The sequence below is a fragment of the Tachysurus vachellii genome, chromosome 2 (assembly GCF_030014155.1).
Source record: "Tachysurus vachellii isolate PV-2020 chromosome 2, HZAU_Pvac_v1, whole genome shotgun sequence".
NCBI lineage: Eukaryota > Metazoa > Chordata > Actinopteri > Siluriformes > Bagridae > Tachysurus > Tachysurus vachellii.
In genome coordinates this window covers 34,118,600-34,137,937 of record NC_083461.1, presented here as the reverse complement: position 1 = coordinate 34,137,937, position 19,338 = coordinate 34,118,600, and the positions used below count along the sequence as shown (strand labels likewise).

The following is a 19,338-nucleotide window of genomic DNA, read 5'->3' as shown; positions in this document are numbered from 1 at the left end:
TCACTCATTTTCTACCACTTATCCGAACTACCTCGGGTCACGGGGAGCCTGTGCCTATCTCAGGCGTCATCGGGCATCAAGGCAGGATACACCCTGGACGGAGTGCCAACCCATCACAGGGCACACACACACTTGTTCTGGTTTAATACAATTGAATTAAATTACAAATACACCCCAACTTCCTTCCCCAGACGAAAGACGTGCATTTTTGGCTGAGCGGCATCTCCACATTGCCTGTTTTGTGTGTGCAGTTGTGCCCTGTGATAGACTGTACACTTTTTGTTATCGTTTGATGGCATTGCCTTTTAATTACCTCAGCTTGAACCAAGCGTTTTTCTTACAAACTTGTCACAATAATTTATCAAATATGAGCCCATTCCTTCCTTCAGAACAAGGTGTAACTCAGGTTCTTGGAACTCATCGCTCAGACACGCTTTTTCAGTTCAGTCCACAAATTTTCAACGGGATTCAGTTTAGTGCTTTTGTAACAGCCACTTCAATCCTTGGAGTTGTCTGAAAGCCATTTTTTTTTTAAAAATTATACTCAGAATCATTGTCCTGTTGAAATATTTAGTTGCATCCAAAGTTTCATGAAATCTTGACTTCTACACCGGTTTAATTTATCGTCGCTTTAGGATCGAGTCGAACATTTCGGAAGACGCTTTAATCGTTGCTTACTATCTCAGAAGAACCCTTGTTATCTCAGAATATAATCTGGCCTATAATCTCACTCACTTTTCTAAATAAACAAGCAAATGATCTCAAAAACTCCAAAACATCTCACTATTTGGATATTTAAAAGTCCAAATTTCTCTTTCCAAAACAAAACCAGGGTAGAAGACTATATAATTAAGTGCTGTTTACTGTAATCCCAGAAACATTAATCATCTCATGACTTCTTGTTTTTTTTTTCGAGTTAGACGTCACTTCCTCCTGTCTTAGGCTAGAGAAGATGGCGGCTATCGTAGAGAGAGTTGAGGGAGGTGCAGGGTCTGTCGATTCCGACTCGGTTTCGCCTAGATTGCCTTCTCCACCACCTGATCAACCTCATCAAAATAACCCTTTGCTCGGACTTCCCATCGTGGCTATCGAGACCATTTTAAATTTCCTTTCCTATGATGAAATCAGTCTGCTGCGCCTGGTGAGCTAACTGCAACGTAAACAAAGGCTAGGAAGAAGCGCATACTACAGTAATACTGACTGCTTAAGCAACTTAGCAAGCGTGTATGTTAACCTGTAATTATGTGTGAAAAATATATATTATACCGTTAAACCTGGAAAACCCACTTTTTTTTTTTTAATCCGCATTGTATTTCCTTAAACGACATGAGGTATTAAGTTAGTATATTAGTTAGCCAGCGAGCTAACGTTAGGTGTTATCATCTGAATCTGAACCTCTCAGATTCTCTCACTGTTTGCACTGATATCAGAATCAGAAAGAGCTTTAATACAAATTTATTTGTATTTAACACCTGACGTTGTCTCAAAGCAGCTTTACAGAACATAAACATAAAACAAAAGGTTTATGTAATACAAAAAATTAAGAATAATATTAGATGTATTTAAGTGTGTTTGTATTTATCAACCATGAGCAAGTCTGAGGTGACTGTGGTGACCGAGGGGAGGAAAAACTCCATTGAATGGTAAAGGAAGAACCTTGAGAGGAACCAGACTCAAAGAAGAACCTCATCGTCATATCGGGTTGGGAAATGTGGTAGCCTTGTGCTTAAGGTGTCTGGCTACCAATCGGAAGGTTGTGAGTTCGATCCCACGTCCACAAAGCTGCCACCCCTTGGGTCCCTGAGCAAGGTTGCTCATTTGTATAAACATTGTCACTCTGGTTAAGAGCGTCTGCCAAACGGAGGGTGTGATTATAAATATACAGTCCGACAAATGTTGTATTTGTACACAAATGTTGTAGTTGTACGCTTCAACTAGCACTTCTTTCCTTATCTTTTGCATTTAAAAAAAAAAAAACCTTTGACACTTTTTCATTGTAACTCTGAACAAATGTTTTAAACTCATGGTATCTTAAGTATGTAACTTAGTGAGCCAGCGTTAATGATTCAATGTTAAGAGATTTAAGCACTTATGTACGTCGCTCCGGATAAGGGCGTCTGACCAATTATGTAAATGTAAATGTATTGATGAGGAGATTGTTGTCCTCAAAGACCACATGGAGTTGGCGTCTACTCTTTTGGATAGCAGATTCTAACTGGAGCTGATATTTTGAGTCAGACCCTTTAGCTTGATAGTTAAGCTATTAGATTGTCAGTGAGTCAGATGCTGGTTCTGAATGATTGTTATGAAATACAGCGAAATATCTGCTGTCACTAATCACTACTATGTGTGTAGTCTGTTTAATGTTAAAGATGTGATGTTTTCCTTCTTTGCAATATTTGGTTTTCTGGGATCGATTCTTAGAATTAGATACCGTGATCTACTCACAATCATGTAGCAGTAAACTAAGATTTTAAGTACTTAAGGTATTTACACTGAGTCTGTTTACAGACTGTTTCCTTTGTCACTATGTTTTTTTCCACGTGCTAGTAGATACTGGTGATTTTTTTAAAATTCTGGTGTAAGAATGTGTACGCACACATGGTGCCTTTTGTTAGATTGGCGTCCCATCCCAGAGTTTGCATGTTCTCCCCGTGCCTCGGGGGTTTCCTCCGGGTACTCCGGTTTCCTCCCCCGGTCCAAAGACATGCATGGTAGGTTGATTGGCATCTCTGGAAAATTGTCCGTAGTGTGTGATTGCGTGAGTGAATGAGAGTGTGTGTGTGTGTGTGCCCTGCGATGGGTTGGCACTCCGTCCAGGGTGTATCCTGCCTTGATGCCCGATGATGCCTGAGATAGGCACAGGCTCCCCGTGACCCGAGGTAGTTCGGATAAGCGGTAGAAGATGAATGAATGAATGAATGAATGTTCATTGTGACCAGTCGTGTGATTTCCACCCCACTTTCTGAACTACAGACCCCTCTTTGAGAATCACTGGTCTAGAGTCAGGTTTTTCTGTTTGTTCAGAATCTCAATTATTTCAAAACAGTTCGTTTTTATTGTCTCACCTTTATTATCTTTCTGTGTACAATAACAAAATATTGTGACTAAATAGCTGTTGTCTTTTTAGGTATGTAAGCGCATGGACATGATCTGTCAACGTATGCTTAACCAAGGTTTCCTCAGAGTGGAGCGTTATCACAGCCTCTGTCAAAAACAAGTCAAAGCCCAGCTTCCGAGGTAGGAACAAGCCTTAAAATTATGTCTGTTTTATGCATGGTTTTTGTCAGACAGACAACAGACATTGTCTTTAAAAGACATTATAAATAAATGAATCACCTTAATGAATGGATTTTTTAATGTTTATTGGATGGTCAGCTTCCTATTAATCACATTCAGAAAGTTTTCAGTGATCTGCTTTATGTGTGTGAAATGTAGTCCGTAGCAGTGTGCTGACACTTTTAAAACAATAAGCAGTATGACGTTAATTATCGGCTCTGTTGTGCCTCGTAGGCGGGAATCTGAGAGGAGGAACCACTCTCTGGCTCGCCATGCAGACATCTTAGCTGCAGTGGAAACACGTCTATCGCTGCTAAATATGACCTTCATGAAATATGTGGACTCCAATCTCTGCTGCTTCATACCTGGCAAGGTGCCTGCTGTTGTTTATATTTATGACATTAATCCTCGCTAAATTCATTGAGCACAGATCTGTTGGGTTGCAAAGCCATTGTTTGTCACGCCAATGTCAAAAATCTAGACATATAAACAAGACCCAACCCCCCCCCACATGTCTCTGATATCAGCCACACCTCCCGGTTACAAAAACAAAGCCCAGAGTCTACAGTGATTCTTTAAGGCTTAAGTCAGAATATGTTTTCTGAAATGTGCTATTGAGTGTCAGAATTGAGTATCCATAAACACGTCTGTATTTGTCACGTACTAATGAATCCGACACCTTTCCGTTACATCACATAGATTTGATTAAGGACAGATACAGGATTGATCACTGGTCTGACAAGCTCTGTCTTTGCAGTTCCCATTTCATCTTTGCTAAGTAGCTGATTATAATAAGAATTAAACAAGCTTAGCATGATAGTTAGTTATCATGCTCAAGAGATGAAATACACTTATTTCCAGGGATTTCAGAACAGCGTAACAGATATTGCGTCATCGGGTAGGCGTGGCCTATTTGATCATCTAACCCTAACCCAAACCATTGTTTATTTGTTTTCTAAAATAAATCTACCGTCCCTAAAATCTACATTAAGAAACTAGCTAGCTAATGCTTGCTCGTTAGGTCACATTATTACTGAGGATTTGCTCATAATGGACATGTTTTTTCTAGCTAGGTGCATTTAGCTAATAAATGAGTAGATGGGCATCTGGTTGGGCTGCACCTCAGCTCTCAGTGTGACCGCATCCTCAGTGTTTTCATGATCATCAATCCATATGCCTTGACCCTACCCACAAACGACAATATTTTTTCTCTTGGATAAACAGTCAGGACATTGAACACAGGTTACGATCATTTACTGTCTATAAGATACAGGTGAAGAGCTTCAGTTAATGTTCGGAAAATTCCAGTAGTTTTTGAAATGCTCAATCGGCTGATTGGAAAGTAAATCTTGATTTTCTTTTGGCCGTGTAACTATTCCAAACTAAGAGAAAAGGTTTGCCTCTGCATACTGACTGCTTGTTTAATAACTCCTGATTTATACTCTCTAATTTTGTGCATGTATGTGATGTGTACCTCGTGAGCAATATGCAGACAAACACAGTTTGTTTTATTAACCCTCAGGACTGGTAGAAATCATTCTTATATTGTAGCTCTTCATGCTGTAATATGTATATTTGGCCATCAGAGGGAGGACTTGTTCAAACAAATTATAACATACACCACTTAGTATTTTAGTTATTGTTCCGTATCGTTTTCGGCAGATTTGCTATTAATGACTTCCCAAAGTTATTGTTATGAGGAATTTTTAATTAGATGCAGATTTCAGAAATTGCTTTAATTATTTTTAATGACTGGACTTGGCTAAATAAAACACTGTAATTAGTTAGTACAAATATAACAGATTACAATATCTATTGTTTAATACAAACAAATCAGAAAGATAACATGCATAGTGTATAAACCCTGACATCTAAACAGTTTAACCCATTGTTTTGTGTTTCTCTCAGGTGATTGATGAAATTTACAGAGTACTGCGCTATGTAAACTCTACCCGCGCACCACAGAGGGCTCACGAGGTGCTCCAAGAGCTGCGGGACATTTCATCTATGGCCATGGAGTACTTTGATGAGAAGATTGTCCCCATCCTTAAGAAGAAGCTCCCAGGTGCTGACCTGTCTGGCCGTCTTATAGGATCCGCACCAGGTACGAGATGTACACTATTGTTAAAGACGACAGAAATATAGCACAACAGCCCGTTTTAAGGGTACGTCAAGCAGTCAGTGGATAAAAAATTTACCCAAAACTTGTTTCACACCTAACTTTCAAAATTATTAACAAGCAGCAATTGCATCTTAAAAGGTTTGGAAAACATCTCACAACGAATCCAGTCTGAATTAAAGTTATAACTAGAAAGCGCTTAAAGGCTTTCTTCTTCTGTCTGAAAATATAAGCTTGATCATTTTTGGATGCAGTGTTTAGAAGAGATAACGTTTAAAAAACAACATAGAAAATCAAATAGTCAAATCATAGTGTATATTCTGTTAGAACAATTCATTGTGTGACTGATTTCTGCTTGTTCCTATGTAGAAGCAGTGCAGTGTGTTTTGCACATTATGTTCAAATGAAGATTTTGGGCCACTTATTTACGAGTATTTAAGAGATTATATGCTGAGTTCTTCCTGCCTGAGCATGATATCAGTGTCTAATGTCTATGGCTAATGTTTGAACACGATCAGTGGCACACCTCGGATTTTCATAGTATCCTGAAGATACCTGTTACCTTCCTAAACAAACTTAATGTTAAATATTAACAGGTGAAAGTAAGTTTCTTCATTTTTTACTTTTGAATCCTGTTTTTTTCAGTGGCCGGGCCGTCTAACTCTCTTAGCACCATGACGCTGCTGGCCAAAAATGCGCCGTCCCGATCTGAGATGACAAAGGTTCAGCAGCAGGTGAAGGTGAACGGCGCGTCCATGACGGCACTGAGGCGGGAAATGCAGGAGGTTCGCATCAAGCAGCTCGAGCAGCAGAAGCAGCTGCAAGACCAGGAGCAGAAGCTGCTGGAACAGACGCAGGTGATCGGTGAGCAGAACGCACGCCTTGCTGAGCTCGAGCACAAGCTGCGCGAACTCATGGAGAGTGCTGTGGATTCCAGTGCAACCCGGGCCATGCCCACTACCTCCTCTTCCTCCTCAACATCCTCATCTGCTGTCGCTGTAGCTGTAGCGTCCACTTCTTCGGTCAGCCTGGGCACGACATCAGTGAGCATAGCGGAAGAAGGCAGCATCCCTCTCAAACGGCGCCGCAAGAATTCAGACCTACCGCGCCACTCCAAGCGTCTGCGGAGCAAGAAGTAGAGGGATTTATTTTAGTTTTATGAGTTGCTCCTTTTTTTTGTTTGTTTTTGGAGAGTCGTTTCTTGCTTAATCCAATCTGCAAAGTTCTTTGCACCTGCCCACATTTGGCGCAAAACATGAACAGAGCGTGATGGATATCTGCTTTTATTTTTACGTGTTTTAAAGCAAATGCTATTGTGCCCCTTTGTAATCATACACTAATAAGCCTAAAGGCTCTTGGTGTAATGGCTTTAGGTGACGCTTGCCTTCTGTGTCTGCTACCATTGTATGCCATCGATCCCGAAATTCACAATGAAAGGTGGAATGAAAAGCTGTAATTAAGCTGTTGCTGAGACAAGTGCAAAAGCATGTTCTTTATTTTCCCTGCGGAATAAACGAACTTTAAGAAAGAGGTGAAAAAGAGCACATACAGTATATGTAACACATACACTGGCTACAAAGTTAACGTTTTTTAACTATTGCCCCAAGTTTAGCCAGATTAAGTCTAAATTACTTAAAGCATGTGTTTGATATTTCATTGAAATGATAAATATCCAGAATGTCAGAATTTGAAAGCTTATCTGAATGATCCCTGCCTTTTGCAAGCGACACCTCCTTGCAATGTCATGATGTAGCTACTATTATTTTTGTGATTGTACAGTTGCTTACTAAATAGAGCTGTCAGTGCAATAAGACTTGTCCAGAAGCTTTGTCCTGAGTTATTAGCATTCACTTTATTTTTGACGAGTACACATCAGCCGTTCCAGTCTTGCTACATTTTTTTCGTCTATTCTCCAATCGTCTTGTGGCTTTCGCTTTGCTACGTGCTGTTTTCACTCTGTAATGGAAATAATGAAAACCAACTTTGTCATCTAGTATGGTGTATTACTTGACAACGTTAGCTTTCATTTGCCTGTTTGGCTAACCTTCTTTACTGAGTAGAAATTATTTTAGTCCTCGTAAAGTAAAGGAGACTTTAAATGCAAGCAGAAGCATAAGTCTCGCATTTATACTTTATCACTAAGACATTTAAGCAAGATTTGCATCAGGGGGCATGTGGTAGCCTAGTGGTATCGGAAGGTTGTGAGTCTGATCCCAGGTCCACCAAGCTGCCACTATTGGGCACCTGAGTAAGGCCCTTAACCCTCAATTGCTCAGCTGTATAAAAAAAAAAAATGAGATATTGTAAATTGCTCTGATTAAGGGTGTCTGCCAAAATGATGTAGATGTAAAATGTAAAGATTTAATCGTAAGCATATCATGCTAAAGCCCTGAAAGAATTTGTTGCATTGCTGCAAAATAATTAGCCCACATAGAATCCCAAAATACACATTCTACCCTTTTTTTTAGCAGGTTGAAGCTGACTCCCTTCCCTGAAACTAAGGTTTTGTCATATTTTACAGACTGAAAGCATAACTGTAAAGCTATTTAGTCATCAACCTCCTCATCAACAGCTCTTTGTTTATCTCAGTCACTGAGATAGTGTTAGCCGTGCGTAGCATGTAATTAAATATCGTGGTAGCCCTGATAAAACTTCATTAAATTTACTGAAGTATGACTGAAATCTCCACCCTGTCCACATAAACACTTTCACACATTGATTCCTGCAGAGTCTTTAGAAATTAGCGCATCTTGCTTAAAACTAACGTTATTCGCTTCTTCTTCTTAATGTTAAGGTCAGGAAGGAAGAAGGAAGGGAAAGAAACCTCAAAGAAAAAACTCCATAATGAAGATTGCTGTTAGTGAATAAAAGAGCTTGTTATTTTGATGTTATACTAACATTTAAAATATTTGTTAGTTTTAAGCATTAGCATTGTTTGGGTTAAAAAACACTTTAATTTGGAAAAATCTCTATATTTCTACAGACAAATCAGATTCCATAGATGGCAGTATTCAAGACAGACCCTGACCAAGAATTGGATCCAATTAATAGTTCCTTCTGAACCCTTGCTTTAGAATCGCATGCATGTTTTAATAAAATAAGCAGGACACACACTGAAATACTTTATAGCTTGTGGATTCATGCAAGACGTTCGTTTTAGAAAGTAAAAAAGTACCGTACTGTAACCATGTACTCCAGAGAGATGACTGGATGATGTAATGTATGTAATAAGGACAGAATAATCCTGTACGTTGCCTGTTTGTGGCAATGAGAGAAAAAAAGATGTTCAAATGAATCATATTAAATCACATTAAGGCAGAGTCATCATGTGAGTGAGTCGTATTTTGAGAATCGGATATTAGCAATCATTTTTATATGTAGTCAATTTCTTTATAGTTTGAGAGATGTAAAAAAAAAAAAAAAAGTGGTACATAATATAAATTCTGTTTGTATAAGCACGGTGAATAATTTATTCCGTCTACAATCATGGAAGCGCTTTTGTTTTTTCGAAACATATAACGTAATTCTTTAAACCGTTTCAATATTGTGTATTCCCAGGTGGTCCAGCGGTATGATCCCGTGCTCTTATTGTCTGGACAGGGTTCGATTCCCGCTAAACACACCACTTGGTGTTTAACTTTCGGAATCGGGAGGGTTGTGCTATTTTGTGTTTAAAAACGTGCCAAATCATTAATGATGAACCTTTATGGCGAACCCTGAACAAGGCGCAGCTGAAAGACGACAACAACTATTTAATATTTAACATTTTCCAGTGTTCCTCCACCAATTAGGGTGATCAGTCTCATCAGCTGAACTCAGAAAAGAGCTCTTTACCACCAAATAAGATGACCGGTCACCTCCATGATCCCTGCCTGTCATGATGTAGCTACTATTATTTTTTAATGAAGTATTTTTTTACTGATTTACTGAAGTATGACTGAAATCTCCACCACCCTGTCCACATAAACACTTTCACACATTGGATCCTGCGGGTTCTTTAGAAATTAGCGCATCTTGCTAAAAGCTAACGTTATTCGCTTCTTCTTAATGTTAAGGTCAGGAAGGAGGAAGGAAGGGAAAGAATAACATATCACTGGCTTGTAGATGTATTCATAAAAGCTTCACTCACACAAGGTATTGTGGCAGGACTAAACTCGACAGCAGGTAGCGAATGCTAGCGTGTCATAAAATTGACACACCTCAGAAATGTAAATTTAATCAAATGCGATGGGTAGGAAAAAAAATATATATATATATATACACAGCTTAGGGACTTGCTTAAATGATAGGGTTATATCTTCTAAAAAAATAAAAGCTTTTGACTGAAAAATTTGTACATTGTTAGTCTACTCTAGTGCTCTAGACCTTAACATAAGGTCATGTTTAAAAAAATGATAGAAATACTTTACTGTACTTAGCCTCACGCTAGCTGGTACCTCTGAGCTGCTACATTCGAAATAATATAATGCTACATGATTCTGTGGAATTTAGACATATAGACAATGTCTTGGATGTTACCACAAAGATTTGTCCCCAAACTTGCTATTGAATGCATGTAGGAAAACGGGCTTCTTAGTATTTGACTGAAAGGTAGACGGGGACTGGAGTGGAATATTTGCTTTGTAAAATGCGGCTTCTTTTACGTCAAGCCTTTAAAGCTGGCTAGCAAAGTGAACAAAGGGTTTATCCGTATCCAACCTTTGTGCATCTGTCGTGCACCCGAGGCAGCAGATTTCACTCTGTTAAAGCGTGGTCATATTGTTCCTCGTTACATGAATAGAAGCCTTTATCACAAAATCAGTGTTCATTCTCTCACCTCATTTAGCAAGCATTTATCCCGACCAAGGTTGCAGTGGATGCTGGAAACACTTGGCATGAGGTGAGAAAATATTCTGTATGGAGATGCTAGTCCATTGTAGGATACATTGTATATTATGTTTGTCATTATCGGGGTAAATTGTGGGTAACCCACACCTATATACAATATTTTTTATGTAGGATCTCCCCATCTTTACCTTTATGTTTATGGCAGAAGCTGAGCAGTCGAGTGTTAAGGACCTTGCTTAGTGGGTTTAGTTCTGGGATTCAAACTTACAAGCTACTACTTCCCTTTAACGCTGATGTAATCTTTAAATTTATGACAAATAAAAATCCTTGTATAATAACAATATATCATTCACATGTATTGATCCATTTTCTATATTCATTTCTCCCCATAAAGGGACTTTTGCCTCACGAAAGCGTGTCACTGGTTGTAGTGAAGTTTGCTACTAAGTGTGGCATGGAAAAACCTGGACACTTCTTTGTGCACATGTACACACACAAACTTTCCAAATAAAGTCATTGTAAAGCACGATACAAGGAAGCAATAAAAGAACACCAATATCACCCGGAAATGTTCTTTCAAATCCACCTCCGAATGACAAGGAAGCCTAGAGTTCATAGTCCCAAAGTTACACACGTGCCAGTTGATTATTGAACACTTAAACACTACTCATTTAAATGTTACACCTTATACCTTTTACAGTGGCATAACTGTGGTGTCCCACAGGGTTCAATAACAGTTCTTTTCCTGTTCTACCTCATGAAGACGTGCTATTTTCACATGGGTATTCATACCACTGCTGATAACACTTATCCTCTCCTTTCTTCCTACAGATACTTATATGCACTTTTTAGGATGTCTGGCTATCTCAAAACTGGATGTGAAAACCACAAGTCATAGCCATAGACAGTTATAACGCTTCCGGTTAGTCTGCTTCACTGGGTTGTGGAATGTTCAATGACTTTTAAAAAACTGAATGAATTTATTCCTTGTAGTATTGGTATTTGTTTAAGATGTGATGTTGAGATTGGGAAGTCTGTCACAATTAATGGTATTCTTTATCCTAGCACTGTTTGTACACTATATGTGAACCAGTAGATACAGCTTTAGTCTGCAGATCTAAATATACATGTCATTGCAATTAAGTTAGACAGTTGCATAGTACGTTACCCAAAATCTTTCTGCTTATAAATGCTTAAATGTCCTTACAGCTCCCGGCCCTCTGTGGGTCCTGAGCTCAGGTTACTGGCTGTTTGGAGTTTTGCATGCTCTACATTTGTTAGTGTGAGTTTCCTCATACTGACTATTAAAAACCAGCAGACAGATTAGTTAGTCTGAATTGCAACAGGTATGAATGCACGGGTGCATGGTGTTCTCCGATGGACTGATTTTGCTGAAAGATTTATTTTTAATTATTATTACTCCTCTGCATTAGTTTTCAGGCAGAAATTTCCCATGAATTTTATCTCATGTGATCTCATGTGTCACAAGATAAGATGAGATGACAAAAAAAAAGAAGCTATGAAAATTTTTGTCTCTTTTAATGTAGAATCTTTATCTTATAGAAACTTTAACCAAGTGGTTTTTATATGACCCAAACCACATCCAAAGGTAGTTTGAGTTGATTAGATCACAATTAGTCTGGATGCATGTTAATGCCAGGTGTGAATGGGGCCACTGTGAACTTAGAATACATTGAGTATGATTAATGCTGTTTTTAATATGTAGATTAGGTTTTAAATGTAGACGTAGGTGGGGTATTTTTCCTGGTATGGAATATTTAAATCTTTTTGGGTTAACCAGATTTTAGACATGCTTAAAATAGTTTGTTACACCTGAATCCCTTCCTGAAGCAACACTACAATTTTATTTGGGATCGACTCTGAGACTTAACCCCTCAGGGGCTGGTTTGTTTCCTTGCTCAGGAATCAAAGTGCTTGCTAATATTATGAACAGCAGCTACGCTAATCCCTCTCCACTGTTTCTCTCTTTCTACCCATACCGAGACATCCAGAAATTGTACCAGCTCCGAGTGTCTTCAATGTCATGAAGATTTTGGACCTCCACTGAGATGAAACCTATTCTGAGATTGCATCTATAGATTTACCAGCTCCAGTTAAAATCTGCTATACTGAAGATTAGATCAAGAAGATTCCATGTGGTCTTCCATATGGAGGACAACAATCTCCTCATCGATACAACATTTGTCGGAATGTATATTTATAACTAGATTTGTAAAGTTCGTCGTGACAAACTTTGATGTTGGCTTTGACGAGGCAAGTATTCGCAAAGGCTGGTGCTTTTTGGAGGCGAGTGGACATAAGGGTCAGTGTTACTTTTGGAGGCAAGTGGACAGAAAGATAGGGTGACAAATCATTTGGAGGCAAGTGGAGATGAGCATGTGATGTCATCTGAATACTCCTGAGGAAGTTCCCCTCATTGGGCTGAGTGTTTTGATATATCACATGCCCATGTTGTGCAAAATTTTTTGATTTTGCATATTTTGGGGGCGGGACAACCGGAAGGCCAGTCGGTACACCAATTTAAACCTTTGTTCAGAGTATCACCCTAAAGGAGCTGGCCGAGTTTGGTGTAGATAGTTCGAAAGCTTGCCGAGTTATAAACCTCCAAAATTTATAATGGGAGTCTATGGGAAAAAAGGGTATTTTGAGACCCGGTACCGGATGTACCGGTACTCGGATCGCTTAGAAAAGTAATAGCAACAAACTTCAGACCAGGGTCTACAACATATCCGAATTTGGTGCATGTGGCTCGAAAGCCCGCATTTAGGCCGCATTAAATTTCATAAATTTTTGTCGAAGTTTAAATAGGAAAACAGAATGTTGGCTTCTACAAAGCCACCATAATTACACCCTCTATTTGGCAGATGCTCTTAACCAGAGCGACAATGTTTATACAACTGAGCAATTGAGGGTTAAGGGCCTTGCCCAGGGGCCCAGCGGTGGCAGCTTTGTGGATATGGGATCGAACTCACAACCTTCTGATTGGTAGCCAGACACCTTAAGCACAAGGCTACCACATTCCCCAACCCATATGACGATGAGGTTCTTCTTTGAGTCTGGTTCCTCTCAAAGTTCTTCCTTTACCATTCAAGGGAGATTTTCCTCCCCTCAGTCACCTCAGACTTGCTCATTGGGGATAAATACAAACACACTTAAATACATCTAATATTAATCTTGAATTTTTGTATTACATAAACCTTTTGTTTTATGTTTATGTTCTGTACAGCTGCTTTGAAACAACGTCATATATAATATATTATATTCATATATATTAGCAAGTATCCAGAGTTTAATTGTGTGACGTATTTCCCAGGCTGACAGACATACAGTATACGTGACGGATGGCTTTAAGATAATGTTGGTATGAAAACCTCCTGCGTGCTTGTGATTGGACGCTGCGATGTGACGTAAAAATCTAGAAACGGAAACCTCCCACCGGACGCAGCCCGATTCTGCCATTTCAGGCTGTGGGGCAGAAGTTACAGTATAACTGTTTTCTATGAGGAAGGGGAAATAAGTGACTCGCTCCATAATCTGAAAACTTCACAGTTGTATCGAGGTAACCTTTAGGAAGTTATATAGAGCTTTTCAAATAACGTGTAATATGGGGAACCGGGTGGCGCGTGACGATTTTGAATGGGTTTATACAGACCAGCCACATGCCGACCGGAGAAAAGAGATTCTCGGTGAGTATTTCGCTTCATTTCTGTCATCTGTCATTCTGTGAGCTTATTAATCGCTTCATGAAACATTAAACAGACTTTCCTTGACGTGCAGTATGTATCTTTGGTAGTTTGTCCGGCGCGTGCGTTCGAACTAAAGCCCACCGGGGGCACGAGACATACCGTTATGTCAACACAGGGAGCTAATGTGGCTAACAGGGAAGCTAACACCCTGAAAAGTAAACCGCCACTCCCTGTATATTAAACCCACTACTCTGACACCGTCATATTAACCCAGTGAACCTTAATCTAACTTCAGACATAGTGCTCATGATGTACATTAGTTAATTAAACAAGTAACGCTAAATCTACATTGTTAGCTTAGCAAGAAGGCGAAGAATTTCTGCTAGATAAGAAGACTATCATCTTATACAGTAGGCCTAGATTACAGGACTGTTGTACTGGGTTTTACACCAGAATTAAAAACCCAAACTATTATGGGAACCTTGAGTTTTCTTATTTTGATTTAAATTGTTGATGTTTTTGTTGATGTTTTTTTTTCCTTGTTGATGTTTTTTTAATGCTGCCTGATTATATATAGTACAATCTTTTTTTTTGACTTGTTGCTAACTTTTATCTTTTCCTTCCTGTAATAGAAATTATCGTTTGCTAGATTAATTTTAGCAGTCAGTGAGTTTATCGGCTTACATGTAAAAACTTTTGGGTTATATACAGATGTAGATCAGGAGGACATGTTGGATGTTCAACTCAAATCCAGCTACATAACATCTCTGTCCTTGTTTCAGTCCATTGAAACAAAAAACATGACCGAGTGGGAAACCATGTTATCTTTAAATGATTAACCATTCATGTTTATTTGGCTAGAAATTAGTGCTTCATGTTAAACTCTTGAATCCATAAAAATGGACAAGTGAATCAGAATTAGAATCGGACTGGAATTGGAATCAACTCAAATCCAGCTACATAACATCTCTGTCCTTGTTTCAGTCCGTTGAAGCAAAAAACATGACTGAGTGGGAAACCATGTTATCTTTAAATGTATACTATATATATATATAAATGCACATGTAAATACAAATATACAAAAATAAAATAAAAAATACATTGAAAAATGAATTGTACATACAGTTGTGCTATAGAAGAATAGAATAGAATGAGATGCAGGGGTGGACTAGGATGGAGGTGGTAACAAATAAATATAAGATTATTGCGGAATAGGGGAACATTTAACTGTTCATGAGGTACATTTCCTGGGGGAAGAAATTGTTCTTGTGCCTGGTTGTGCCGGTTTTTTTGTGCTGTGCTGGTAAAGTTGGCCAGATGGTAAAAGTTCAAAAAGCGGATGACTTGGATGTGAAGGATCCAGACTGATGTTCTGAGCCCTTTTCCTCACTCTGTTTTGGAGGGTCTGCAGGAGAACACCAATAATCCTTTCAGCAGTTCGAACCGTTCTCTGTATTTGTCTGATTTTGTTTTATTTTATATATATATATATATATATATATATATATATATATATATATATATATATATATATATATATGTATATATAAAATGTGTGTGTATATAAACTATTTAATTTCTCGGGTCGACCCACTTCGCTCTGCTTCTGGATCGCAGTCTGCCAGGTGATTGCTGCCGTGTTAGAGACATAAATTGAGAAAGCGTACGATAAGAGTAAATGTTAGGACGGAAACTTTAGTTTACTACCTTGAATGCAACTCCTTTGTAAATCTACTAGTTGGAAATCAGACCATTTGAGCAACATGTGATAGCAGCATATTGCAAGGACACAAAGCAAACCAGTTGGTTCATGCGTTTAAAGTCTTTAATAGCTGGTTGTTGTTACAGGGACAGGCATAGTGTTGTGAAAAAGGTTTTAGAATCAAGTCCAGACATCTGCTGTACACAATGTGAGTTTTTAGTACAGATGTAGCCAGGCCAAAGTTCAGTAGAAAGGCATTTTGACCCTGCAGCGAGCCAGTTGATATAAAGGTGTTATTGAGACCTATTCAGTATCCAGTGTCAGGGCCTTTTGTCCTGATATAAAGTAGGAACGTTTATACCCCGGGCTATTAAATTTCATGTTGACATTACATGCACTCATTGTGCTGTGATGGGCTGTTTTGTACGCAGTGGCTGCTGTAGACAAATGCACGTACTGTCTGAATATTTCATGCTTTTCATTTCAAGCCTTTGTGCAATAGGAATCTAGCAGCAATAGTGAGATGACTTAGTTCAAGCGAAAAGGGCAGTGCCTTTGTGGTTAAGGTTCTTTACTAATGACTGGTTTAAATTCCAACTCTGATGCTACCTTTGCCTGATTGTTGGGCCACCAACTGCTCAGCTGCTGGATCTGTTTGGATTGTACTTTACCTTACTTATTAGTCAGTCTGAGTAAACTGCCAAAGTAAAGGGAAGTGGTCAACAGTTCACTATTGCAGCTGTGAGAAATGGTGTCGGAGGGAAAAACGAGAACTGTTTGAGTGCACAGATGAACAGATAAGCTTAAAATGCTTCAAATTTCAGTTTAATATTGTCTTATGTATAGAAGTGTCTGCTCATTATATTGCATTTCATTTTGGTGCAAAATATTTGGCCTGAATTCTACAATAAAATGAGTTTAGAGAACAAGTTCAGAGAAAAAATGCAAAAGAAACTACAAGAACTGCTTGTTCATAGGCGTGTAGAGGCTTTGACTAGTGTTTTCAGTCTGGACTTGCCCATGTAAGTCGGATCATGCTCATAGATCATGCTCCACAGATAATGCCGTGTGCTTCCTTTTTAGAGCAGGAAATGCAAGCATATAGTATACATTATAAGGTGAAATCTAAACCAGTAAGCTGTCTTTAATTTTGTGTCTTTTTATTTTTATTTCTTGAAGAAATGCTAATTTAATTTGTTCTCTGGTGTCTGTTACAGTATAAAAAAAAAATCTGATGTCTTTGTTTCATTTTGTAGCCAAATATCCTGAGATAAAATCTCTCATGGGACCTGACCCGAGGCTAAAATGGATTGTCTGCATGATGGTAGCCATCCAGTTCCTGGCCTTTTACCTCGTCAAGGATTTGGAATGGAAGTGGGTCCTATTTTGGACTTACGCATTTGGAAGTTGCATAAACCACTCCATGACTTTAGCCATCCATGAAATTTCCCACAACACAGCATTTGGCAACAGTCGTGCGAAATTGAATCGCTGGTTCGCCATGTTTGCCAACCTGCCCATTGGTCTGCCGTACTCTGCCTCCTTCAAGCGCTACCACCTCGACCACCACCGCTATTTAGGTGGGGACGGCGTGGACGTAGACATCCCGACCGATTTCGAAGGCTGGTTCTTCTGCACTCGATTTCGCAAATTTGTTTGGATTATCCTTCAGCCGCTGTTCTATGCAATTCGGCCTCTGTGTATCAACCCAAAACCCATCAGTCAGTTGGAGATAGTGAATGCAATTATTCAGTTCACATTCAACATTCTTCTCTACTGGCTGTTGGGCTCCAAGCCTTTGTTTTACATGCTGGCTGGATCAATGTTGGGAATGGGCCTTCATCCCATCTCTGGACACTTTATTGCTGAGCATTACATGTTCCTCAAGGGCCATGAGACCTATTCTTATTACGGATCGCTGAATCTACTCACTTTCAACGTAGGCTACCACAATGAGCATCATGATTTTCCCAGCATCCCAGGACGAAGGCTCCCTCTAGTAAGCTGATCACTTTTTACCTTTAAACCTTATTGCTTCCATAATGACTATAGATCTTGACTACTCAAAGTGGTTTTTGCTGCCAAGTCACCTTCCTGAACCATTTATTAACCTTTTATGGGTGACATACTTGAATTTCCTTTGAGATCAATAAGGTATCCATGTATCTATCTATGGCTTTCGCATTTTTGACAAATACTTTTATGTCCCAAACAGGTGAAGAAAATAGCAGCAGAGTATTACGATGATCTGCCATGTTACACATCATGGTTGAAAGTCCTCTACGATTTCATCATGGATGACAAGCTGAGTCCATACTCCCGTGTGAAGAGGAAGTTGAAAGGAGACCTCAAGTTGGAATGAATGGATTTGAGTTAACCAAAAATAATTGCCGAGCCTCAGACTTGTACACACACCACCTACTAACTCCTTCAGTTACACAGTTAGCTTAGTATTGTGTGAGATGTCTTCAAAGTCTGTTTGTGAAAATGGCATCATTCCTCCTTCCTTGGGTTTTCACACACTGCAGCTTTGTCGAGTACACAATTCCTGTTTGTCTAGGAAATTACCTTTCTGCACATTTTATTATTTTTTTTTTTGTGTGTGATCATTTTTTTTCCTCGCTTCAACAAATTTTTAACATTTTCTTCAAATCTAAACCTTAATGCCACTGATGTACTTATAAGTTTAAGCACCTAGTCTTAATGAACGATGATCAGAAACGAAACCTAAACGAATACATTTACCGCTCACCTTGACACAACAGACTGATTTCTATCAGTAAGTGACAAGTGTCCTGCCTTTAGTGCTTATCACTGTCTGTGGATTTTAATGGGACATTTCCCCCCCTCCTGTGTGACTAACGTGAGGAGTGTGCACTCAAGGTGTGGACCTGTACGAGTTCTCACTGCCCGATAACTTATCATGGATATTTATTCTTAAATTTAGCTGGAGCATTTGGAGATGACCTTGCTTGCAAAATAGTGAGTCACTGTGCGGATTGGGTAACAAATTTTAAACAAAGCCCGTTTGTGATTTGTAATCACATGATTTGTAATTTTGGTAAACGGCTTAATGCCGTTTAACGGGTTGGAGGAACGTTACCCGTGAGCGACCCTCAAGCTATCCCGCACTTTAAAACTGGAGCTGACTAATCCCAAACTTTAATCACATGTACATGACCCGTTTCCTGATCGCTACATATAGAAGTGTTAAGACTAATCGGAACATTGCACCTGTGCTGGCAGACCAATCGGCTTTTAGGCGAGCGATACGGCTTTAAAGTAATAACACTTAATAATTTTGTGCACAGCCATTGATCAAGCAGTTGGCCGACTGACATCACATTCTTCATTTGTGATGCTTTTTCCAGGCTTGTAGCACAAACCCAAGTGTCTTCAGTGTAAAGCAAAAACAAGAGAACCGACCTGCGACTGTAACTGTTTACCAGGAAAAATGCTGCGTTACTGTATAATTTTATTTTTTTTAAAAATGAAAAAACTGTCTTTTAAGTATCAGTGAAAAGATCAATACGTGAAGAAATAAAATGGCTTCTAGATTTAGGATTGTTCTTTTAGCGATTGTTAAATCACTGATTATATCAAACATGCTTATTAAAGTGTTAACCAGTTTGTAGCACATCATTGTTTAATTCTCAAATCCCACTTCTATAAGCACAGATCAGATCAGAAGTTTTTATTAATGT

General features: G+C 39.0%; 2 protein-coding genes across 4 annotated transcripts in view; both read left to right on the top strand.

Annotated features, from left to right (window-relative positions):
- Positions 1 to 925: 925 nt before the first annotated feature.
- fbxo28 (F-box protein 28) lies at positions 926 to 10,566 on the top strand. 2 transcript variants are annotated; one of them, XM_060864425.1, is made up of 5 exons: positions 926 to 1,141; positions 3,131 to 3,240; positions 3,514 to 3,652; positions 5,188 to 5,383; positions 6,044 to 10,566. In XM_060864425.1, exons 1-5 carry the CDS (start codon positions 953 to 955, stop codon positions 6,535 to 6,537), a joined length of 1,128 nt encoding a protein of 375 aa, XP_060720408.1. In that variant the 5' UTR covers positions 926 to 952; the 3' UTR covers positions 6,538 to 10,566. The 2 variants fall into 2 exon arrangements, with proteins under 2 accessions (XP_060720408.1, XP_060720409.1); XM_060864426.1 differs by having other exon boundaries at positions 1,101 to 1,224.
- A 3,127-nt stretch (positions 10,567 to 13,693) lies between these two features.
- The window catches only part of degs1 (delta(4)-desaturase, sphingolipid 1), a 16,043-nt gene continuing 10,398 nt past the window's right edge, over positions 13,694 to 19,338 (top strand). The window contains exons 1-3 of one of the 2 annotated variants that reach the window (XR_009647969.1): positions 13,694 to 13,932; positions 16,891 to 17,633; positions 17,850 to 18,098. Coding sequence is in view for 1 of the 2 variants with exons in the window: in XM_060864407.1 (XP_060720390.1) it covers positions 13,851 to 13,932; positions 16,891 to 17,633; positions 17,850 to 17,996 (972 nt within the window). In the remaining variant the exon portion in view is untranslated. Of the gene's footprint in view, positions 13,933 to 16,890; positions 17,634 to 17,849; positions 19,272 to 19,338 lie in introns of those variants that run through there. The other variant, XM_060864407.1, reaches the window with a different exon arrangement.

Excerpts from the sequence above, each read along its gene's own strand:
- fbxo28 (XM_060864425.1), top strand. The coding sequence starts at position 953 with ATGGCGGCTATCGTAGAGAGAGTTGAGGGAGGTGCAGGGTCTGTCGAT. Across the intron at positions 1,142-3,130 it reads AAATCAGTCTGCTGCGCCTG|GTATGTAAGCGCATGGACAT; the intron begins GTGAGCTAACTG and ends TTGTCTTTTTAG. Across the intron at positions 5,384-6,043 it reads TCTTATAGGATCCGCACCAG|TGGCCGGGCCGTCTAACTCT; the intron begins GTACGAGATGTA and ends TGTTTTTTTCAG.